Here is a 26,486-nt window from a genome sequence, read left to right on the forward strand (position 1 = left end):
CCCTGAAGGAAGGATGTGGGGTTACTTTCAAGGTTGTAATAATGGAGGAGCAGTCTAAGGTGGATGGGAAGTACAGAGAAACAAGGGGTGAAATATTGGTTGGGGTTTCAGAGCAAAAAAGTATGGAAGGTAACCAAAAATCTCATAAGCTAGGCTGCTGGATGGATCACCCGTCAAAACACTGAAGACTACAAAGTTAGAGATGGCAAGAAACACTGTGAGTAAGGAAGTGAAGCCTTCAGCAAATTCAGGCACATGGTCAGGTTACTTGACAAGAGTATAAGTGGCCAACAGAACCTCACATGGGCTGCAAATGGGGCAGATTTTCATCAGAGGCCAGGGGAGGAATTACTTAGAAATTACAATAGAGGAAGGGCAGCAACCACACACCTCTTAAGGCATGTGGAATGTGAACACGGCCCACACTGGTGAGAGGTGCAGGGTATGGCGAGGACTTGAGGTGACAAGGCAGTGAAGAGAAAAATCCAGAGAAAAGGTGGGGACGCAGCTAGCATGGTTTAGCAGAGAGAGCAGATGGGAAACTGGGAGGGACTAGAAGATCTACAGAATGGAGACCAGTCAGAGTGAAAACAGACAATGAAGGCAGGCCACACATCTTCAAAAAGACTGCAGAAAAACAAACACGAGTTTCAAAGGCCCTTCCCTTTTGAAATCTCATGCTTAACAACGAACTCCTCATTGCCTCCCCTAAATGATTAATGCCCATTTTAACTGCATCCTCTCTCTTGTAAAAAGATCCATTATCCTGGTTACCCAGGCTTGAGAAATGGACTCAGCCCTCACACCTCTATCTATTCACGCCACTAAATCTGGAGTCTTCCTTTAAAATGCCTCCAGGGTCTACTCCTTCCTTATTCCTGTGGCCATCCCCTAAAATCAGTTCTTATAATCTCAGGTCTAGATTCCCAGATAGCCTGATTAACGTCACTTCAATTTAGTCAGAGGGCTTTTGAGATAGGTCTGTTTCAGACTCCCAAGTCCACTGAGAAACTTACTTAAATCTGTTCCCTCATCTGTAAAACGAGGACCATACCACTTTCCTTTGTAGGGCAAACCTAAGGAATGAGACATTTTTGTAAGATTCTTATCACAATACCTGGCAGTAGGTGAGAATCTTTGATTTTTGAAAGCTGATTGGGAGCCCTTTGAAGCCTAGGACCAGATCTTTTATTCCACTGTATCCTACACACATTTCTAAGACATACTGAATATGTGAAGAGTTCGATGAAGGCCAAAATAAGAGGCATATTCTATTTTATAACACAACCCTCTTCTTCACTTAAGAGTTAGGCTTTGAGGACACAGAATGAAGAAGCTTTAAAAGCCATTCTGCAAATAAAAAGCAGTCTGGGAAATTATGTGGGATGTCAGTCAAGAAAATAATACACCTTGAACATTTGTCATAGCAATCTGTTTTGGGAGGGGGGTTGTTTTTGCCACAGAGCTGCCCTTAGGACTCCAAGATACCACTGGAAACACGAAAGAATACAAAGTGAAACGAGCAAAGCTTGGCCCTGCTTTTGTTGATCAGCCTTACCACTCTTCCAGTTTGGGTTGGACTGCCTTTGGCTCAGGAGATCCCACTGGCTTTGGGGAGCTCAGAAAGCCCAAAATGGAGCCTATAGAAAGAGGAAAAAAAGAGAGCTGGCTACTAAGGGCTGGCCCTAGGTACAAATAGTTTAAAAAAAAAAAAAAAAGAAGTGTGAGGCTTTAACTAAAAATAGAAAACATGGTCTGACAATGGGCTCTTTCACAGGGCAAGTAAAACTATGTGAAAAATTATTTGGATATCCTTAGGCAGGTGTACAGATACACGTCGAACAGATGTAGTTGAAAACTGAGACAGCCCAGGAAAATCTCTGCCAATTACTTCCTTATCAGCCCAGCTCACCAAGGTCAGGAAGGTAGAGTCTTAGTGTAAATGCCAGCGAAGAGGTGAATGGTGCATATTCTTGGAAAATATGGCTAGAGTGTTTTTCTTATATCATATGCAGTATAGATCAGTAATATCATGTGGAAAAGTGAGTCGAGAACCACAAAAGTGTTTGTTTCCCTGACCCAGAAATTCCATCTCTAGTAATTCATCCTAAGGAAATAACTTACACACAAAGACATTCGCTCTAACTTTATGAGATGCAATCTAAATGTCCAATGGGGAAAGGGGATACGCATCAGGGCACATCCAGACAATGGAATATCATGCAATGAATAAAAGTTGACAGTTTTTAATGACATGGGGGGGAGGGAAAAAAACCAAGACGCAAATTATATTGAGATTGAATAAAGCTATGTCAACACACACAAGCAGCAGAGAGACGGCAGGAAATATCCAAAAATATCAACGTGCTTATTTTTCTTTATACTTTTCTATATTGTCTAATTTTCCCGCAACGAGCATGTATGACTGACATAAACATAAAAAACAAAAACATGATTGAATCAGGCAAGCATTAAAGAAGAATGGGCACTTTCATATAGCTTTATTTGTTTCTGCCAGGAGTTGGGAGTGTGGCTCCTAATAACAAAAAAAGGGGGGGAGCTTACAAACCAGTCATTCATTTGACAGGAGCATCAGACTCTTTAAAAAAGCAGAGAAAGTCTTAAATTTTTTTCCACAAGTTTCACCATATTCATGTAGAACTGCAACAGAAAAAAATGGTGAATCGGACTGAATTGTCAATCACTGATCTTACTGACAATACGCTCCCACAGCACGTGGACCCAGGGCCACAGAACACATCACACCCAAGTTTAAATGAAAAGAATTAGGAAAACAGGTGTTTACTTAGAAAAAAAAAAAAAGGGAAAAAAGTAAATAGTTAACTGCTTTTGTACCAACTGGGGGCTAAAGAGAAATAAAAAGCATACCCGAGAATTAAACTAATGTTTAATTTTTTTGTAAAAATCGAAGTAAATAATGCTTTGTAAAAATCAAATCTACTTAAAAAAACAAAATATGACTAATGAATACTTTATTAGCAAAAGGAAAACAAGCTTGGTTACTAAATGACTAGTATCCAGGACTGGCCTGAAGTAGCATGACTGAAAGGTTTAATATCAATAAGTCTTTGTTGAATACCATTTCACCTAAAATCCAAGTTTACTTTTTCTTCAAACTCTTTTAAGATTCTACCCTAGGGAAACTTACTTTATGTCAAGAGGCATGGCTCAACTTAGACTTACAACCCTCCCCTAATCATAGTATTTTCATCCTAGCTTTCCTGAAGTACACTGTAAATGCCACATAACCTAAATTTAATGCTACTGTATCATTTGGCCTTATAATTCTTCTATGGCAGACGCCAAGTATTTTTACCTTCTGGTAAAGGCATTTATCGCCTTCTGGGCAGAAATGGAAATTAAAAATCCTAAAGTGACTCACCTAGGGGTCAGAAAGTGAGTGAATATCAGCAGAGTTTATCTGTGAAGCTATTTTCAGCACCAGTTACATAGTAGTAGTAGTCGGGAGTCACCAAACCCAGGAAAGCTCTTAACATTTCTACATGAATAAGGATCAAAGCCACAGGCTGCCTCAGTGTTTTACATTGGAGAGGAGACCAACTTAAGTTTAAGAGACCAGTAGGTGCAGTCTGCAGTTTCCTTCCTTAAACAAGATACTCTCCATAATCACTAGCAGGCTGACATCTATGTAACAGCTAAGACAACCTTCTCTGAAACTGCATTACACTGGGCTACACAGAAATCTGGGCAAGTAAAATAAACAACTAAAAAAGTCAGGGTCTTGGGAGAAGTATTTGGTGACCATGCTTTAAAAAAAAAAAAAAAGGATAACGACTCAATGATCATGCTGTTGTAAGGCAAAAGCATAAAGAAAAGTACTCACCCTCAAAGATGCATACATAAAGCCCCAAGTTTAAGATTACAAACTTAAAAGTATATTTTTAAAAATGTTAGTCGCCTGTATAAATTAAAATTTTACGTAATTTCCGTATAAAGCACCAAAAATGAACACTAAAACTGTTCACATAAAATCGTAGAAAGGAAACAAAGCACAACTCTAAAAGCACAGAGGTATCGGTTACAAGAACCAAGTAAATAATTTCTATGAATATATTTTCATTTAACCTTATAAAACTTTGTTGATTACGCTGGGGAGGGGGAGCCTGAGAATCTAAAGGGTAACAAAATGGTAACAAATATACATCATTTATTTATTAACAAATTATATACCACACAAGTCAGAGTTACGGTTTCTGATTACAGAGTTAACAGAGATTGCATCTGTGTGTAGAGCAGCAACATAAAATCTTCCGAGGAACAAATTCTCTACGTGGACCAAAGGCTGTGACATGAACTAGAACTCAAATGACTGAGAAGGTGAAACTGGCAACGATGGTGCAACCGCTGCAAGAAGATTCTGGTTTGTTTCCACGTTCTCCATAATAAGCAGCTCTCCAAAAGGAAGAATGCATTGAGTAAAAGGGATGATGTAGCCAAAGGAGGGCTGATGTAAAACATCACATGAAATTAAATCAGTATAAAAGGAGCACAGTGCCATGAAACTCAAGGCGTTTAAAAACAAAAACCACCCAAGCAGTGACAAGTCAGCTTCCTAGAGTTCCACCAACCCTGAAGTAATGCAATGGGTGCCTGGTCTAACTGAACTCGAGCTTTTTGGCTGGGCACTTCGGTCTGAGAAATCAGTTAGATTAGTCATTTTTAAAAAGGGTTTTTTTATTTTTAAAGTAGATACAGTGAGGGAGAAAGATAAACATTAGAAAAGTATTAATTCCTTGAGAACTCAAAAATTTAGGGAGCCAAATGAAACAAAGGGAAATATAAAATGTGGATAGAAATGTTTCTCTAAGGGTAAAAGTTGGTCTCCTGGGGCACTGAAAATCAAGACCACTCTGAGTGAGTGGTTTTCAAAGTGGGCTGCAGGCCCATCTCCCCCAAACCTCCTTATTTTATATTCACACACTTCTAACTCTGTGTGTCCTTTGTGGTTATTTCCTTCTTAAAAAACAAGGAACAGGAAATCCAATGCGGTCCCCATGCCTCACCGTTGTTTGTGTCTTCTAATTAAGTTTGAAAATCATCACTGGGACTGTACTGGTGAGAAATGTGTGACCAGAGTTCTAAATCATATCCACTTTGTTAGCGTTACTAAAATGTGAAAAGTTTCAACAAAGATTTGTACATTATTCTATAAAATAAACGAGCAAAAGTAGTTCCTAGAAAGAGATTAAACTCTGGTAATCCCACATCCCCAAAATCTATTCTTCCACTGCCTCAAAGCTCGCAGTGTTCCTGGTCAGTGTGAGCGAGATTCTAATGAACATTCTAGCCACAGGTTACTCCAAAAACATTTCATTCGACATTCAATAGCTGCACAGAATTTCTTTCTCTGGAAGGCAAGCCCAATTTTGTAGAAATCTCTAGAATGAGAATGGACAATTACCAAAAATAACACGCATTACATCAGGGCAGAATATGCATAGTGTTCTTCAGCACAATCACTGAAATCAAGCAGCCGATTCCCAGCACTTCCCTTTGCAACTGCTAGCAAACAACATCAAAGTGTAAATGACAACCAGGGAAAAATAAGTAACACAAAGGCCATTTTTCTTTGATGTAATCAGGAAGAAAAGGGGAACTGCAGGAAGAAAAGTGGAGCCAAGCTCTGGCCACTTAGCAAGACTTCATTATTCGATGAAACAGAACAAATCTCCGTGGAAAGGACTCATCATTCAGCAAACATGACTTCCTTCCATGTTATTTTTCCTTCACATCAGGTTAAACAAAAGTTGTTGTCATTTTAGAATCATTGATTACATCCTTTTTTAGTTAGAAAAAAGTTTACTTGAATATTTACATTATTTTATTGCTGTTTATTACAACAAAAAAAAATTTAACCGATGTGTGTAGAATCCATCCAGTAACATAGGAAATTGAAATCCATCTCTGGAGAAGACACACTTAGAGCCGAAATGTATCTGATGCTCAGAGTACAGCATGAGTAAGAAAAATCCTTGCATGTCATTTGGTTCTTGCTGCAGTCATCTGTGATCATCTTTCAGAAAGCAGAAGAATCCATTTGACGTTTCAATAAATATCGAAGTAATTGTTACCGAAAAAAATAGCTTCCACGGACCAGAGATCCAAGAAAGAACAGTTTTGATGAATGATTCCTAGAATCGAGTGAGTCCTCCTTTAGTCCAATGAGATGATGTCAGGAATGTTACTTCCACTGCTGGTTATGACCCCTGTCTCACTCCTGCTGCTGGAGGAGCTAACATGAGTACTGCTTTCATGGGGGCTGGTGGTGGTGACCGACGTACTGCTTGCTGTTAGGGGTGAGGTGAGACTATCCAAAAACATAGGAGGACAGTACTGCTTGAAACAAACAATGATGCCGATGAGGAAGAGGCTACATTGATTTTAAATAAAGAGACTAGAAATCGTTAGATATGTACAAGTGATAGCCATATATTTAAATCCCCGTGGGGTTTAGAATTTCTCAAAACTTCCTATCTTTGGATAACAGGTGGCATGAATTTAGTTATCTATTCTACTGTTCAGCGCGTGCGGCATAGTTTTCATTTTCTCAAATCTATGGAGAATTTGTTGAGCAAGTATACAGATACAAGTATAAACATGTCGACAACAATAAAATTATTTAATAGTAAATACTGGACCCACAATTATGACTCATACTTAACCTCCAAAAGAATTCGCTCACTAAATGTACTTATACCAGGTTTAAATCACATCGAAAAGGGTAGCAAATACTTATTTCTAATGGTATTAAGCAAAAATGCCAATGCAAAATTCAGTAATTTTTTCAAAATTTACTATCAACCACTTTTCAGGAATAATGTTAAGATCAAGCAACTCAAGAGTGTGATTTGAAGCCTCTGGACATGAAGTGATACCTGTGTAATCAGGATCATAGCGTTCATTCTGAAACAGAGACTACATGCTAGCTAACTACCACTATAGGATGTTCAGAACAAAGAAGTATCCCATATAATCTCAAAATTTTGGCATAAATCTTAAAAGAGGTCTAATCTAATCTTCCTTGTGAGACTCGATACCTGCCCTCCGAGAATTCATATTTCAAGTTTCCTTACCATCTTGATTGCTGACCCCCATATTCAAACCTGAGTTTAATACTCTAATATTGCCCAATAGGAGTAGAGAGAGAGGAGCTAACAGTTTATTTTAGGTCACCACAGAATATTTTCTGTGAGAAAAAACAGCACTGACTTTAGTAAGTGAGGTCCAAAATATACACGAGAAGCCCTAAAAGTTGGGTCTTTAGATTAACGGTATCAAAGACGATCAGTACGGATATCCTATCAATATTATCCATTCTATAAATTTCTCAGCCTATCATTAGACTTAAATTAAATCACCAAACAGGAATTTAAAACTGAAGCTGTTTCGACTACATGATCTTCCAAAACATCTTAAAACAGCAATGACAGCCCCAGGCTTACACTGCCAGTCAGTGGTAGAGCAGCAACTAGAATTCAGGCTGCTTTACCGAAAAAAGTAGCTTAGTGGTTAGGATGGGTAACGGTCTTGGTTTATCAATAAAATGAAAGTCATGCACAAAGAGATCAAAGGGATATTGGTTAAGGGTGGGAGGGAGAAGGAATAGTTCTTAAAGAGCTTCTCAGAAGCTCTAAAGAGAGAATTGTAAGGCATTATTTTAAAATCAGATCAATTCTAATTTTCCACTAATATTGAGGGAACAACCTGGAAAAAAGCCCAGAAACTTGCATTTTATTTCTACTTCCTCTCAGGCTGTTTTTGACTGCCTGGTAATAAAAAGGTCCTCTCTTACTTCTAAGACGAAGGCTAGACACCATGTCCTGCTGTCAGTAGGCCCTGAGAATTCTTGTTAACACTCGGGCTGCAGCCATTTCACCTCTAACTCCTTCTGTGTAACTGGCAGATATCTGCATAAAGATAACAGGGCTTAGGGGGGCACCATGGAGGTAAAGAATAAATCTAAGGATTCTCAGGAAACCTGAAGGCACCACCTCACCCTTCTACTGTCCTAACAAGTAAGTTAGCCGGACTGACACTAAGTAGGCCAAACAGCACTATGAAATCAAAACCCTCTGGGTTCCAAGATCATTTCTTTAAAGGATGATTCTCATAAAAATCAGCAATATTTGAAGCCTGAAGAATTGATTTCCTAGAAAAACATATAGCTACCTTTGCTACAGAATCTACTGATATAACAAAAGTCAACTCAGGTGAGAAGAGATTCCTCATTCCGCACGTTACCCTGGGCCCAAAATTCCAGCACTGTTTTTGTGATCAGATACAGAGTCCTGACACAGAAGGCCACTACGAGACTTAGCAACCTCTGAGGCCTAAGAAGCGGTGGTCTGTGGGTCTTCCTCAGGCCCTCCCTACCCTCGGCAATTCTCTCCAAGTCTCTGTTTCCCTCCCCCACCCCCTTCTGGTTCTCCCATGCTTTTCCCTCCTCTGTTCTGCCTCCGCTATAGGCCTGTCAGTCCAGGTGTGCCACGGGTCTTCATGTTGGGGCTCTAGGATATTTGAGCTTCTTATTGCTGGCAGAGAAAACAGGAATGACTGGTTTATAGCAACTTCAGACTGGGGCATCCCCGACATCTGAATCTGACTGCCTCTAAACACAAGGAAGAATCAAGCTAATCATTCAAACCTGTTGAACCATCTTCCACTCTATTCTACATACAGAATGAGTGTTTCATAAATAATCTCTGTCAAGTTTTAACTTCCAGGGATCATTGCTTCCCCTCATTTTAATCACTCAAGTGCTTGTAGGAAATGCCAACTGATTATTAAGCTGAATAAAATGTAATTAAAAATTCAGGTATTAAGTCAAACTATCATAAATTTTAAAATAGCAACTTTATTCCTCCAAATAAAAATGTGAAATATTTATATAGTAATTCCTTTCCATCAAGTTCAGTAACTGAAAGTTGACAGTCCTGATTTTATGCAACTGCTCAATTTTAGTTAGTATGACATAACCAACAATCAAATGCAAATTAGTTGCTTAAACTCAGGGTACATACCTGGGGATCAACTGGAATAAGGGAAAGAAAATCCAAACCTAAAACAAAAATGCTTTGTTAATAGTTGTCTCATATTTTGGAGACAAGAATTATTTCCCCAAATCATTTTGTATTTATCACGAGTCATAAAACATTCGGGTAAGTGCTTACCATTCTGCCATAGAGAAGTTCAGTACCACAATCAGTGATATTTAAGTGCATAAAACCCCAAAATGAACATATTCCCTCACAAAACAATTGGAAAGACCACCTCCCAGAGACTTAAAAGGGACCAGTCCAGAAATTTCCAGAAAAGTATGACTAAGCAAAGCAAACTTTTCCCTTTCATCACTTAACAAAATGAGAAGCAATAAAAATGATGAGAGAATGATCTGGATTCGGACCATTAAAAAAAACCATACTTAGGCTCTTAGGATACTTCACATTTATTTTTTAGAAATACACCACATTGAGGTTCATCTAAAATATCACTTCTTAAACAGATGTCCCTTTCATGGATCGCTCTCTGTTACCCTGTCCCCACATCAAGAGTCGTACACAGTTCAACGCTCTGCACAAAGCAAGCACTTGGTTAACTGCTGCTCACTAACAAGTCAAATCTTAGTAGGGTTTACTGGGTTATTAGCTAATGCAGTTTTCTAAACCAAAGATCTGGGATTCTCCAATAATGCTTTAAAAACAGGAGTGTGGAAAAGTTTGCCCAGTAATACAACTTTGAAGTATTAAAATCATAACAATAAATAATAGTAAAATTTCAGCTTTGAAAAGTCTAGCAATAAACTTCAAAATCAGCCCCCCTAAACCTGACTAAATTTTAAAACATTAAAAAAAATTACTAGGTATAAGCCAGTGAGACAGGCCAATTTCTGTTCAATTCTATGAACTTTTATATGCTGGCATTCAATGTCACCTCAAATATAAGAATCATACAGAATAAAAGTCTGATATTAGACTGTTACTCAAAATAGAGAATATTCGTGGAAATTATATTGAAAATATTTAATAACCAGTATGAATAACTTATACCTCTTTTGAAGTATATTTATTCCCTTGTAATCTGTAAGGATATGATAAAAAGGCTTATCAAATGATACAAGCTATAGCACCAATCATTTGAAAAGAAATCAGTTTCTAAAGCATTTTAAAAACTGCTGATACGGTTTTTCACTCCATAGGCCTGTCACTAGCTTTATGACACAAGGGAGCCTGAGCCAACAATGGACAAGGGGGAGCACAATGAACTTTTCCCAATGACTTCCCCATTATACTGATCATCAGTAGATGACATATCTCAGCAAGCTGAGAGTTTCTCTTCATATTAATGGTATTACTCAGGAAATCCTCCACTTCTGAACAGTAATTCAAAATCTGTCTAGCCTTTACAATACCTTCTGAATTTTATATACTCCACATTTCTATTACTGAGTAAGTCACCAAGATAGTTTACTGGCATGCCCTTTAATTGACTTAATTTTATTAATTTGGTTTTGCTTCAAATGGTGTAGCATTTTTCTCTTTATAACAGCTTCTGCTTTCTATAGCCTAATTAATTTTATATGTTCAATCACTTTTAATGTTTGTTGAATCACTCAGTCCATTTGAATAACTTAAAACCTTTTTTATAAAGCTGAAGAAAAATCTTACTATCTTTTGCAATGTTGTGTACTGAAGCCAAATCAGCTCAAAAATGCTCGTTTTCTAAATGTGTAACTATTTCCACTTCATAACTGCAATTTAAATAAAAGACAGAGGCTTGATATAATTTTCAGACTGACTGGGCAGTGCCAACACTGGAGGCTGCCCATCAAGGGGCAAAGATTCCTCAGATTTTCATTATTTCGATTCCCAGCTCTTCGAAGGTTCTGTCATTCTCTTTGATGATCATTTTATGTGTGGCAGTGGATAGACACTGATAAACGATTTAACACATTTACTTCCTCTGTATCTTTGACACCTCATCCAAGGATAACTGAGTATGGTGACTTCTAGTATGCCATAATAAAACAACTAGACACGTTTCTAAGATCAGCTGAAACTCCTGACTGTGTCCCATGACACAGATGCTCTCCACACAAAATCCAATGTTTTAATGTAAATATATCTCACGGAACCCATTTTTTCTCAAACACTAACAAGTGAAGTTCGATACAGTATTTCAGATGTTACTCCTTCTGACAAAAAACTCTAAACTATTCTCAAAGTCTTGCATCTTAAACATTTTAAGTATACTATTAAAACTCCTATATGAAATAGATGGAGTTCGTGAATACGGATTAAAATGTTACTGCCTTGTTTCATAGTTTAGTAAAATGTTGTTTTCTTATTTCACCATAATTTCAATTACAGCATGTTATACTGATATATTTTTATGCCCACCTGAGTATTTCATGGCTGAAAATGCTCAATTATTTTTAACTAAAGAGCAGGCAGTGTTAAAATTCTGATGGTACATTCTATATGCTTTATTTTATTAACACTGAAAAAAGTGTCGTTTTTTTAAGTGCTTCTTTATGTGAAACTGACTCTACATGTCTTATTAATAACACCACATTTTCCTTACTTGAGTCATGAACTTTAACAAAACATGATAGCTACATGATTAAATATGTAAATGTTCAGCACTTTCCAAATTTAATGACACAACTTTCAAGCACCATTCGCACCTGACAATATGGCACTAGCAATAATAAGGCAGTCATATTTTTCTTGAAATAATCAAGCTGTTTTCCATTCCATAAACACAAATTATTTGTTTTATTTTGCATTCATTGTTGCACAGTATCAGGAGGTGTTCGGAGCTGCAGTTCAGTATTAATATCATTTCTTCTCTGTTCTCCTGCAGATTCAGAAGATTCACGTTTATGATGTTTAAAAGGAATGTTAAGAAATGTATTAAAACTTTGTCATTGCTCCATCCTTGATGTTCTATTTAATATTTTATTATAAACTATGAAATTTATAAATATCAAAACTCTGCACAATAGGACTAATTACATAAAAATGATGCACTGAAATAAAACCAAAATAATTACTAACTACAAAAGAGCACATCGACAATAAAATCAAAGTAAAAACTAAACTATTTAGATGTAGTAATTGCTACATAATTCATAGATGATGATAAACTGGAAATTCTTCTAAAGCACAATAGATACTATTCTGTTCAATTTATCAACTGGTAAGGAAAGCATTTCGACACTTCAATAGCCAGGTCCCCATACTGGTTTATACTGGCCAAATATCAGCCCTGCATCTTGGTCTTAGTTCCTTAATACCAGCTTGAAATGTATTTTACAAAATATACAGTTAACATAACTTACTGCTTCTTAAATCTGCACATTTTATCAATAGCCTCACTTTATGCCCAAATTTTGAAATAATGTAAATTCTCTAAAATTAAAAATTCGCCCAGACTCACATAATTTGAAAACTGACAGAGCAAGTGATTCATAAATTGTGGCTGTTCTATTCTTAAATGGCCAGGGTCGCTTTAGTAAACAAAAAGTTTTTTTCAGCATTAATTTGTATATCAAGGTTTTTAGGAACACAAATTCTTCCAGAATGCTTATTTAAAACACATACTAAGACGATACGTCATGGACACTCTTCAACCTCATTTAAAACTAGACAAAGTTAAAGAAAAACATGGCAGTTAGGAATTATTATCTCTGAGTTCCGTCTGTCTTATGGACCATGAAACCTCCCCTGTATCTTGGCATCAAGTACTGCATACAGCAAGTACTTTTTAATTGGTGCCGGCTGGGCTTAACAATGTTTTAAAATACCAATTCCCCAAGTACATAGGAGTAAACATAATTAAGAAGGCTTTTTGAAAATTTCTGATAGATACTATTATTGGTCTATTCATCTTCATTAAATATTACCCGAATTATCTGAATATCAAGTGGCAAGACTACACTAGACCAGATAACACAACTACCAATTGTTTCAACAACACAAATTTTGCCCAACAGAATATATACCATGCTTAAAATAAAGACCTCATTGAGAGGGTAAGAAAAATAAGCTGTAGGTCAAAATTAACTTCACAAATCTAGAAAAGAATATTAAGAATACGAGGAGGGAACTGTATGGCACCAAAAGTGCCCCTCAGAAAGAAGGGAAGTCATGAAGTCATGAATACAAGAGGCACTGGTTTCAGCTGGCTCAAATTTGACTGACAAAAAAAAGTCTACAAAAACAATGGCTACGGAGGGTGGGGGGTGTGCAGAGCGGGAAGGGGAGGTCCATATTTTATAATATGGCCTTGGTTCTAAGGTACTTCAAGCAGCACTGAACTTTTCAAAAGTTAATACGCACATAAGAAATATCCTGAAATACTAAGCAGTGCTCTAAGGAAACAGCTGGTAGACCTGATTTTAATGGAGGAAAAAAGCCCACAGGGTAAAGCTATGGGTGATGTTAACCCCATGGTACAGCAGTATGTTCTGAAGCTCTGACGAGCTACCAAGAAGATCATGAGAAAATACTCTCCTGAAACTGAACCTTCTACGAGAAAGAAAGTATCTCTGAGTACAAATTCCTTAGGAGGGAGAGTAAAGTCCACCAAATTTTCCCCTATCCTACCATATTTCCTATCATCAGGAATCTATAGAGAGCTCTGCAGTTAAAATGGTAGGACTTGAATGTGATGCATTAAAACAGATACTACCTTTAAAAGAAGTCTTCAAATTTTCATAGTATTTCTGTTTCAATTTTAACACTACATTTGCTCCACAGATTTAGAGTAAAAATAAATAAAACTTGGTAACAAAATACAAGAACTCTTCACATACCTGGCAAATCTGATGACATGCTTGATATTGGCGTGTGGTGGAATGGTACTGAGTAGTCTGTTAATGAAGGCGGAATAGCAGCAGGATCAACCGAAGTCACACTGGGCACCCTTACAGAAGATGGCTGATACATGAGAACCCTGTTTTAAATAGCATGGGAAATTACAAACAATCTGGCTGTTAGTTCACAGGAGACAAGGGCTGCACCCCTGGGCATACTCAGCTGTAAGTGCACTAAGTTTCAACACACCGACATGGCGGCTGCTCACTACACAGTCCCTCCACTCTACTCTCCTCTTTCCTAACAGTCTTCATTTTAACCTGAACGTACGAGGGCTCTCAGCAGCAGCTGCGACGTGAGAGCAAGCTGGCACGAAAACGTTAACGTACAGTGCTGGAGCAGGGCAGGAAACGGTCATCCACAAGTGGAAATACACTTCACACAGGCTCTTATTAACGTACGGGTATCACAGATGTGGCTATTAGTAATTTTATCTATAAAGAAACTTAGAAATAAAACAGAGGACTCCTAAGATTTGATTTAAATCACCGCATCTTAAAAGTGAATATATACTTACTATATAGCTCAACCAGAAGCCCGTCCATTCTAACCCGAACTGTGTTAATTAGCAGCAATCTTATCTGAGAATTCACCTGAGCAAAAGATAGCCCATCCTAAAGCCAGCGAGCGTGATGACAATAGGCAGCCGTCAGAAATTAGAACAAGATGATTTCTCAAGATTTAAAATATCCGGAAATAAAAATGTTAGGTTACTATGACACCCGTCTACCCTAAAAGGGCTTATATATAGACTTTGAAATTAACTTATCATGCTAAGAGTACAAATTAAACATACTTAAAAAATACACTATAAGTAGTTTTTTATTTATATATACATATATACACACACTATATATATGTATGTATATATATGTATAGATATATATAATTACAGCTTTATCATTTCAAGAAGCAGTGTAATTAATTATATTTTTTTAAATGTCAGGAATAAAGAGAGATGACTGCATTCTATTTAACCTTCATTTTCTCTTAGTTGCCCAAGCTCAACCATTAGAACCTCACAAGAAAAACATCTTGAAAGTACACAAGAAACTAAGCAATGTTAGAGACCCTATGGCTGGTGGTGGCGGCCATCTTTTCTGTCTATCATCTTAATGAGGCTGCAGTGGTAGCAGCTGTTCCCTGAGCTTCATGATGCCACCCAAGGACAAGAAAAAAAACAGATGCAGGAAAGTCAGGCAAGAAAGATAAAGACCCAGTGAACAAATCTACGGCCAAAACCAAAAAGAGATAGTCCAAAGCCAGAGTTTGTGACTAAGATCAATAACCTGGTCTTGTTTGACAAGGACCCTATATGACAAACTCTATAAGGAAGTTCCCAGCTATACACTAGTAAGTCCAGCTGCTGTCTCTGAGAAAGAAAGCAAAGATTCACAATTCCCTGGCCAGGGCAGCCCCCTTCAGGAGGAACTCCTCAGTGAAGGATTCATTAAGCTGTTTCCAAACATGGCGGCGTTCAAAGTGACTTATGCCAGGAATACCAAGGTTGGAGTGCCCCTACTACTAGTAAAGATGCATAACACGTCCCACCAACTGTACATTTTGAAAAATAAAATTTATTAAATTAAAAAAAAGAAGAGGAGACTGCGACACAGGGACATTAATGATAGCATCCCAAAGCATTGCCAGTGAACTACGACTGTAAGCTTAACAAGAGAGCCACAGAATTATGGAGTTGGAAGGGATCATTACAAAAACAAAGAAAGTAAAACCAACAAAAACTTAGCACCATGGTCACAGAACTAGACTGAGATGACCACTGAGACCTCTAGATGCCTTTTCATTTGGTCGCAACACTTCTTGTTACTGCTTTGATCATTATATACTAGCGATGATGACATAGTCCCATGATGCTTTTCATACTTTAAACAACAGACAAAACTATTTCATGACTTCGATCTAGAGCTCAAACCGCTAAAATAATCACAACCTATTTAGACACTGGAGTCATTCTAAAACTCTGCACGATGACATGAGGATCCTGTCTAGCTCTTACTCTGTACTCTTTGTTGAAAATACAGAAGTCACTAGAAATGCGGAAAATGAAGTCATCTAGAGAGTACATATATAGCTGTGTTGGCAACTATGTTATTCTCCGAACAGTGCATAAATAACATAGATCGGAGTTCAGAAGTCTTAAAAATGGACTCATAGGAAACATAACATGCTTGAGACAATTAACAGAAGTGTGGTATTTCAAACACATTTGCCAGAGGTAGATGAAGATGGAAGTCATCACCCAAAGAACAAACTGCCTGGATTAGAATCAGAAGGCTTCTTGGCCTCCAATGTTATCTGGAGACCTAAAACCACAACCAGGAGGTAATACTAAAAAAAGCAGATTCTGTGGAGGGGGAAAGAACTGGGGATGAAATCAAATAAGTTATGCTGTATTAAAGCACATCTTAGAGGTTTGAAAACAGTGGTCCTCTACATTGTAATCATCAAAAGTATTTTCAAATTACACGTGATCCTACCTCCCACACAGGAATGCATATCTGTAATTGGGGTGGGAGGACAGGGCCTATGAAGGAGAGAGACTGGTATGCTCCTGCTGAGGAGGGGGTTACAAAGTGGCTCTGATTAATCTGGCTGTCTCATAGTTTTAATATCTTAATCATATTTTTTTATATGTAAGAGACAAGCTTATGAAGATACACACAAACAGCTACCATACACACACACCTACCTTCCTCCTGCTCTTTCTCTTTCTTTGATATCTCACACTGAGAAGTTTCTTTTATCTTGATCCTGAATTGATCTCTGAATGTGAATCAGATTTATCGGTGACACCAACAAAACTCACTTTCCTTCCCGGCTCCGTTACTTACACCTGTAGCATCAAGTCAGTGTCCCAAGACACAGTCTATCACCATAGTAACATCTAATTATCACACAGGTTCTGTTCTCATAACATGAGACTTTAAGTAAGTAACTACTCTTTGTTTCTCCAATACAAAATGCTGATGGTCAGAAAATGTCAAAATGTCAAAATCCAATGAAGGTACAAATTATTCGATCAACATCTAAAATCTTAGCAAACATCTGAAAAACTAAACTATATTCTGTAGATTAATTTCATTTGCCTGAACTTTGCAACCATTAACACAAATTCCATTTTTACAGAATGGATAACTTAGTCATTTGTGACCATTATCAAATTATGCATTGGTAGCACATTTTGGTTTTAATCAGAATATTCACAAGGACTACATTCAAAAAGGTAAATGATTATAATGTCTATCCAAAAAAACAGATGTATTTATAAATATGGAATAACAAGGAGAAATGTAAATGGCTATATCTAATGGAATTGTGGGTATAAAAATGTGATACTATAAAATGACAGAAAAAATTTAAAGTTTTAACTTGCTACTGCCTTCTCACAGGATTGGCAAATACACAGGCACAGGTATACATTATGCACGTGTACATATATATTTTTAATTTTTGTAGCTTTATCCCTAACATCCCAGCACAAAGGTAAACTGCTGGAACACTGCTGGAGAGCAAATATTAGTATTCTAGACAATGTACTAGATCACTGAACTCATCATAGTTGGCCCAGGCTTAGATGTATGAAAATGAGTTAACAGTTCAGTAACTTGAATTTTTATCCATAAACCTGAAATTCCCTGTGTGCTCCCACTTTATCATACAAACATAAAAAAGATTCAATTTTGTTACCTATTTCTAACGAGTCTTAATCCATACAAATAAGTATCTCTATACTTGTCTATGCCTCTCTTCAGAATACCTTATTAGTGACAAAGTAATCATTCAATGATTCAGGGAACGGGGTGGGGACATAGTATTTAAAATTATCTTACAATGTAGAAAAAATCAGAGGTTTTTCTAAAAGTCTTAGATTAACGTGCCAGTCTCTTCTGACAACTACTATATGACCACATTTAAGGACTAGAGTATGTATTCAAGGAGGGAGGCTGGAAGGATTACCATCAAAATGTTAACAGAAGCTATGTCGAGGTGGAATGCATTCTACCTCTTGATTATAAAACAACTGTGAAATTGTTTTTAAAAACAATTTCTAAGGGTGCCTGGGTGGCTCAGTGGGTTGAGCGTCTGATTCATGGTTTTGGCTCAGGTCATGATCTTAGGGTTGTGGGATCAAGCCCCGTGTCAAGGTCTGTGCTCAGGCAAAGAGTTTGCTTGGGATTCTCTCTCCCTTCCCCTTGACCCCTTCCCCAGCTCACATGCACCCTCTCCCACTAAAATAAATCAATCAATCTTAAAAGAACAAAAAACAATTTTCACTAAAACAATACCTCTTTAAAAATAACTGCTCTCTTGGGATGTCTGGGTGGCTCAGTCGGTTAAGCCGCTGCCCTTGGGTGGGGTCATGATCCCAGGGTCCTGGGATCGAGTCCCGTGTCAGGCTCCTTGCTCGGCAGGGAGCCTGCTTCTCTCTCCGCCTCTGCCTGCCACTCTGCCTGCTTGTGTGCTCTCGCGCTCTCTCTCTCTCTCTGACAAATAAATAAATAAATAAAATCTTAAAAAAAATAAATAACTGCTTTCTGGAATGTAACTGAAAGCAAGTTTTTCTGGTTTCACATTCTCTATTCTTTCTCATTTGCTCACTATCATTGACCAAGAAGTCCCACGATAAACTTACACAGCAAAAGAAAACCATGAAAATTCTAGATGCTGAGCCACACGACAATACAAAAAGGATGACCAAGAACAAAACCAGAAAAGCATTAAGAGTCGGAAGGGAATACAGAGATAATATATCCATAGCATGAGTCTCCATGACACTCACTGGGACAGGTGGCATCCATTCTACCTCAATAAAGAAAATGTGATTTTAGCACCAAACATCAACTTTCCTAGTGTTCAGCTCCAACTAAAAGTCTTTCCATGTATCTTCCCTCCACTGGACTTAGATCTCCCTAATGTTATAACACAGAATAAACTTAACCCGCTTAGTCAATGATTCCCTTTTAAGAACTACAAGATATTCACATATTCACATCTTCTCTTGCCCTGGCTTAACAGCGTCGGTCCTCAGACCCATCCATCCATCTATCATGCTACAGGATGCACTATTTACCACCCTGTTCCCATCATCTCATGACCAACACTGACTAGAGTGATATTAAGTAAAAATCATCTAGCCTTAAACAGAATAAAACTAGTGTGGGTATATATCCTGGACACTATGCCTCTTTCATTAATGCAGCCTAAGAATAAATCAGCTTCAGTGGTAAACCCTTCAAACCTTAAGTGAATTCTGATATTTCAAAGAGTTTCTCTCAGGAATGGCTATTAATGAACTAAATACCTTTCCAGAATCCATTAAGATGACTACATAGTTATCCTTATTACACGATCCATTTTATCAATGTATTTCCTAACAATAAAGCATTCCTGCATGAACCCTACACTTTGTAGTAATGGATACCATTTTAATATATAATTAAATGATTTTCTAAGACTGAATTCAGAATTTTCATTGCCCTTTCAGATGTGAACCAGCTTTATTCTTGCATGGTTGTTAATGTGTAAATCTCATTTGGGTATTAGGAATTAAGTTGACTTCATGGAATGAGCTGGGTAGCTATAACTTCTAGTCCTTTTAGGCCATAATACACCGAGTATAATTCCACTTATATAAAATGTCTAAACAGACAAATTCATAGAGATGGTAAGAAGATAAACAGTTGCCTAGATTTGGGGTGTGAATGGGGATTAACTGTAAGTGAACATGAGAGATGTTTACTATGTGTTGGAAATATTCTACAGCTGAATTGTGATGATGTCTGGGCAACTCTCTGAATTCACTAAAATCAATAAACTGGGCAACTTAATAGTTAAGATGGGAAAATTTTATGGCATATAAATTACACCCCAGAAAAAATAAGTGCACTGAGAGGCCCAAAGGGCAAGACTGGCACACCCAAGTCTAATACAGTATGTTCATGGAAGGTTAAAAAAAACCCTCTGCTACTATCTTGCAGGTTCCAAAATTTCTAAGAAGCACCAGTTGACAGATACTTAAAGCTATCACTTACTACATAAAACAGCAACAGCTTCTGCCATATGAGTCATAAAACATGACATGCTAGAATGCATTTACTTGCCCACAATTTGCCCTGGAGAGGATGAAATAGGAAGGCAACCAATTTCTACTAGGAGACTACCACATGCCTGACACTGAGCCTAAGCTCTCTAGCTTACTGAAACCAGACAATCATCTTCTGAGGTAGGTATTATTTAACCCCATTTTACAAAGCAGAAAAAGGAGGCTCACATAAGTATATTAGTCAAGATCCCAGTACTAGTAAGCAATGGTATCAAAATTGGAACCCACACTTGTCAGATTCCCAATGCCATACTCCATTTTTATGCTAGGCTTACTCATGTTGGCCTGTGATGCCAAATATAGGTTCCAGAAAAATGACGAAAAAGGATCAAATAGGAAATAAATACTTAGACATGAGAAGACTTCAACTCTTACTTCCCAAAGATGTTCATAATTTCTTCATCAAAATTTTCTCTCCTTTAAACAAGATGCTTTCTTGAAAATATTTCAACTGAACAAAGGCAAATGAAAATAGCCTTCTATGGTTATGCAACTCTCAGACATTTACAAACCTGGACCAAGAACAGTTAGTTCCAAGCGTAATAAACAATAGTGAACTATAAATTAACAAACCCTTTGGTTGGGCTGCTTTGTGTTTCTGACATAAAGATGCATTTCCTTTTGGCAGGAGGGTCTTCCTCTTCATCAGAAGAGCTTTCTATTGTTAGGTCGATAACATCCACTTTCTTCTTGCTTGTCTCATTGGCTACAGTCACTGAACAAGGCTTAGTTAGGACACTTGAACCTGACGTGGGGAAGAAAAGTAAAAGAAAAAAAATCAAAGATGGGACACAAATAAACTCTAACCTTAAGTCTTAACCGTGCAGCAAGTCCAGGAGAATATACAACCAGTAAAGACACATACTCTGCCCAATGGATAGAGACGAACTCCTTAACGCCAAACATCTGTCTATAAAGTGACTGCTTAACCCGGGGACAAAAAGTAAGCTCTATGCATGGCCAGAGCGTCAAAGCCTCCTTCGGACAGCTAGCTCTTATGTCCCCAGGACTGCCAGAGGATGCGCTCAGATCCTGCTGCTCACACTGCCTGCCTCCCCAGGTAAGCAGTCATTTTATAGGCAGTCTAGGGTTAGGGTTCCAATCTCAGCCACAGGCAAGAGTAAGTGGCTTCACAGGCTGTGTATTCTCAAGATGTGAGGCACTATTAAGTCAGAATCAGATACTTTCACTCTAGTAAAGCAACAGTACTCATGTCAGGATAATGTACAGGCCCCTCACCATAAGCCAGAATCTGATAAAAATTTATTAAACTTTCATGGGCTGAAAAAACTCCAAACTTCTCTTTTAAATTATTCACACATTTAAAGCTTTTCTTATCAACTATTAATCACTTAGGTCCTCCTTTCTGCCCTCATATACTATATGTTAACACACCATTTCACAGAAATTACATTATGTCCTGTAATCTCTTTAATAGAAAACTAATGCTGGCTGATAACAGAAAAGCAACAACTGATCAACTATATCACTGTTCTTCTCAAAGATGAGGGAAACCTTGATCATAATTCTACCTATAGGTTCAGTAACAATCACAGGAGAATGAATTTTTTTTAAAGTAGGTTCCACACCCAATGTGGGGCTTGAACGTAGGAACTTCAGATCAAGAGTTTCATTCATACTGAATGAGCCAGCCAGGTGCCCCAGGAGAACAATTAATATTAACATGAATCTTTCACTTTTTACTCTTGAGTACCCATTATTCATTACGCTGGTAGAGTGTCAAATGTAATCAGCACAAAGCATTAATGTAGTGAGTGGACTACATCAGATAAAAAGAAAACTTTAAGTTCACCTACGGGTTTCAATTACGATACTGCCCTAAGTTTCTCCACTCAGTGTGGCTGGGTAGAGGGAGCTGAGTATACATCCTAGGTAACCAAGGCAATGGTCAAATTCCTTCCCATAAAGAAATGGAAACAATCTGTTCACTTTTTTAGCAACTGACCTGTGAGCACCTGCCCCCACCCTCCACTGATGGATTCGGCCTCTCTAAGCACACCTCCACTGGCAGTTCCCCCAAAAGCTACTGTACAAAAAATCCCGAAAAATCGTCCATAAAAATGTCATTTATAACTTTTCATTTTGTAACAAACACCATATATTAAAATAACTTGATGACTGTTTCATTTACTTCACATATAAAAATGTATTATGAAAAAGCTAATTAGAAGATGGTATAAACCTTGCCACATTTCTGAAGGAAAGAGTAAAATCATTTGGGGGAAATTACATATGTAACAAATGATCAAAAGATAAAGTTCACAAACTGAGCTCCAAATGTAGTTCTAGAGGCCAAGGTTAACAATAAAAACAACACTGTAGGAGTCTCATTGCTTTGCTCTCTGTAGTCATTCTGCACATACTTTCTATTTTTGTACACGGCTGGCTGGACACTTTCATAGCTTCTTTCTTCGGTCTCATTGGACACCAAGTGCCATCCTCTTGGAATTTGATCTCATCCACATCAGAACAGTCATTGAGAATTTCCATAAAAAGCCTATGAACCAATTAAGAAGTGCATAAATGTAATCAATGGCTGTGTTCAACAGTGAACTAACAAAGTAATACATATACTGCCTTGGAGATGAAAATAATGCTATCTTTTTTGTTTGGTGTTTCAATACTTCACATTTTACAACAACTACTACATCCCCTCCTTCTAGGTTTTAGATCTTTAATGAGCAACATAAGTGACTTACTATCATCTAAGAAATCAGTGACTAAACAGAAAGACACCTGGAGCCTCCTAACTGGGATTGGCCAGTAAGAACAATTTCCAACACAACATATAAAACAAACATAAGGAAATATAAAGGTTATTATACAAAAAATAATTTATAAGCTTATTCTCAAGAAAAAAGGATCATCAGGTAGGGAAAAGGAGGATTAGGGACATGAAAAAGTCTCAATAAATTTAAAATTACTCTGCATACAAATTATGTTCTATGCCCATAGTGAAATTTGAAATCATCTTCAGAAAAATATGTGGAAAATGTCAATATCTGGAAACTAAACAAAACCAATGAGACCAAAAAAACCCCACATAAAAACATAAATTAGAAAGTATTTAGAACTGAACAAAAAGGAAAATCTAATAAAATTTGTAGAATATAGCTAAAGCAGTACTTGGAAGAAAATTTATAGCACTAATCTTCCTATATTAGAAAAGGACTCAAATCAATGACCTCAGCTTCTACCTAATGAAACCAGAAAAAAAAAAATTAAAATTAAACACGAAAAGGGAAATAATAAAGAAAAGAAACAAATGAAATAGGAAAAAAACAAAAAAATCAATGAAAACAAAAAGCTGAGACTTTAAGATCAATAAAATCAAACTTCTAGCCACACTAAGGCTCAAAAAGAAATAGATAACCCGAGGAAACCCACGTATATTAAAGAAAATGAATTTGTAGTTAAAAACTTTACCACAAAGAAAAGCCCAGTCCCAAACATTTTCACTATGGAATTCCACCAAATATTTGTGAAGACATGATATCACCACTTCCCAACTCATTTGTATGAGGTCAACATTACGGTGGTATTAAAAGGAGACAAAGGGGATGCCTGGGTGGCTCAGTGGGTTGAGCGTCTGAGTCTTGGTTTTGGCTTAGGTCAGGATCTCATGGGTCGTGGGATCGGGCCCCGTGCAGGGCTCCATGTTCAGCACGGAGTCTGCTTGAGAGATCCTCTCTCTCTTCTCCCTCCGCCTTTCTCCCCACAACCCATGCTCATACTGTCTAAAATACACAAGTAAATAAAATTTTAAAACAAAAATAAAACAAAGACACTACAAGAAAACAACAGACCAATACCCCTCTGAGTTTAACAAACCTAACAGTACAGAAACCCAACAATAAATACGAAGGGTAACACAATGCTAGACTAAAATGCGTATGAGGCTGCACTGACTGTTTACATAAGCTAACACTTAGGCTGAGATATACTTACCCATCTAAAATTAGACTTTCATAGGCAGCTTTTTTATCACACACGGGACAGATCCAGGTGGGCTTCTTCTCATTCATTTGCAGATAAAGGGCAGCATCAAAACACTGCAGATGTGTACAAGTCACTGCGCGGCACGGGATTGTCAACCTCATTTTCCCTAACTACAGGACAGGGAAGATAACAGGGGGAAACTTTTCAGAAAGGAGAATAAAGCCTCAAAGGCAAGAATCACTCATAAAAGTCTGAAAAGATCTTATGAGAAAATCAAAATGAAAAAATTCAAACCAGAATTTATCTCTATCGAGATTGCTACATATTTCACTTGTATTCACTGCCCTATGATTTTTTAAAAGTCCATTTTACATTTTTAAAATACTCAACATGCAAATTCACAGGAAGAAAAACGTGTCTCTTTCTTACCTGTTCCCCTATTTAGAGGGAACCATTGTTGCCCATCTCTTGCTTGTACTTGCACTGAGTCTACGCATAACCAAGTATGTATTTTAAAACATTTCCCAGAAATGGTGGCATGCAATCCACACAATTCTGTACCAACTGTCACATAATATCCTTGGTGACTGTTTCATACATATCAGAACACGAAAAGCTACCAAGATATGAAGGTATCATAACTGATAATGAAGTGTATGATATGAAGGCTCATTATTTATTTAACTAGTACCCTGCTCTAGCGACAGACGTTTAAATTATTTCCAATCTTTTATGACTACAAATAATGGTGCAGTAAATATCTACAGGACGGATTCCTAGAAGTGATATTTTGCGGTCAAAGGGAAAGTGCATTTCTGATTTCTGTCACACTGACAAAATGTCTCCCACAAAAGTTGCCTGCCTACCGATATATGCACATACGTGTATCAGTGCACTTGGTTCCCCTCAACCTTGCACACACAGTGCTGTAACTCTGATCTCTGCCAACCTGATAGGTGAAAAAAACCCATTATAGTTGTGAACTACACTTCCCTTATTTTAAGTTGAGCTTCTTTTTTACTTCTAAGAGCCATTTGTGCTTCTAAGAACCATCTATTCATAACCTTTTCTCATTTTCCATTTAGCCTTTGGTATCTATCTACAGCAACTCTATATTAAGTCAGCCTCATATATATGATGATGTGAACTGCAAATATATTTTTCACTTATGAGAACTTTTTACTTGTGTATAATCACATGTGCTGATATTCTGATATACTTTTATATAACTGTAGTGCTCTGTTCAGTTTTTATTCCAACTGGTAGAGGTATGCCAACATAAGGACACAAACCAGTTCAGATGGAGTCTGTCGGTATAGCCCTTCAACAGCCCGCCCTATGTACTTCCTTACAGAAAATCTCTCAGCTTACAACCAGCTCTGTGTTATTCGGATAGAAAATCCGTTTCTTCCACTAGACTCTAAGCTCCACAAGGACAAGACCCATGTTGCTGCTCACCACTGTAATCCAAGTGTCACAGCACAGCACCTAAAATGCAGCGTGTGCTCAGAATTTGTTGATCAGATGACAGAACAAAGACAGACTAGAAAAACAGCAATGGGAAAGAAAGGGAAGCAGGAAGGACTTCTTTATGGGCACTATAACGTCTAGAAAAATTCACAGCAAAATTACACTCTTAACTTTGCCTGAGGGGTAGGAGTCTTAGAATGCTCCTGTTTGCCACCCCTCCACCCTTATGGTTTATCTATAATTTCTTTCTTCTAAAATGAACATTTGTTTATTTCATAATTTAAAAAATTAATTTAGCCAAGTTGTCACCATAGCAATAACTATTGTTTGTATAGTTCTACTTACATAAAAGGCACGACGTTGATGACTTTATATTATGAAGTGACACTTTATATTTAAACCTATCAACTGCACTGTATGACTGATCTAGAGACATTATTGTCTCCCCGACTCCCACCCTGAGAACACCAAGGCACAACGAAGCTAAGTAATGACTATCATTACAAAGTTAGAAAGTGGCGGTGCCAGTATCTGAACCGAGCAGCTCTGGCTCCAGAGTCCATACTCTTATCACTATGCTATACTGACTCCATCTGAGTGTTTAACTAGAATTCTAAAAGGGATCTTGGAAGTTACAGTGATTCTTGCAAGTACAAAGCACAACAGAACTCATTATTTAAGAAAGAAAAAAGTAAGAATAGAACCTATGGCATTTCATTTTCTTACAATATTTGCTTCCAAATTTTCCCTTCCTTTAGTAACAAATTTTCTCCTAAGCCATGTGGAATCTTACTGGACACTAAGGATTTTTACATACATTTCACAGAATTCTCCTAACAGCCCTAGGACTGCGGAAAGACTAGTATCTGTATTTCTGCTTTTGAAATAAAGATGCTGAGACGATGTGAGGCCACAAACAACACACTCACTGAGACCCAGCTGGTGGAGCTCTAACGCAAACACAAATGTTTACTTCCATGGGACTCCTCTTAGTTTTACAACACCACACATGG

General features: G+C 37.5%; 1 protein-coding gene across 7 annotated transcripts in view; it reads right to left on the bottom strand.

Moving 5' to 3' along the window:
* Positions 1-173: 173 nt before the first annotated feature.
* Positions 174-26,486, bottom strand: part of PIAS2 (protein inhibitor of activated STAT 2) — a 91,049-nt gene continuing 64,736 nt past the window's right edge. For 2 of the 7 annotated variants that reach the window (XM_046024596.1, XM_046024598.1), the window contains exons 9-14: positions 24,013-24,173; positions 22,428-22,561; positions 20,617-20,788; positions 13,859-13,998; positions 9,063-9,100; positions 5,790-6,378 (exon numbers count right to left, since the gene is read on the bottom strand). In XM_046024596.1, the coding sequence (XP_045880552.1) occupies positions 6,196-6,378; positions 9,063-9,100; positions 13,859-13,998; positions 20,617-20,788; positions 22,428-22,561; positions 24,013-24,173 (828 nt within the window). In that variant the 3' untranslated portion in view covers positions 5,790-6,195. Of the gene's footprint in view, positions 2,662-5,789; positions 6,437-9,062; positions 9,101-11,725; positions 11,899-13,858; positions 13,999-20,616; positions 20,789-22,427; positions 22,562-24,012; positions 24,174-26,486 lie in introns of those variants that run through there. The other 5 variants (XR_006821023.1, XM_046024600.1, XM_046024597.1 and 2 more) reach the window with 5 other exon arrangements.

This window comes from Meles meles, chromosome 12 (genome assembly GCF_922984935.1).
Source record: "Meles meles chromosome 12, mMelMel3.1 paternal haplotype, whole genome shotgun sequence".
NCBI classification, from domain to species: domain Eukaryota; kingdom Metazoa; phylum Chordata; class Mammalia; order Carnivora; family Mustelidae; genus Meles; species Meles meles.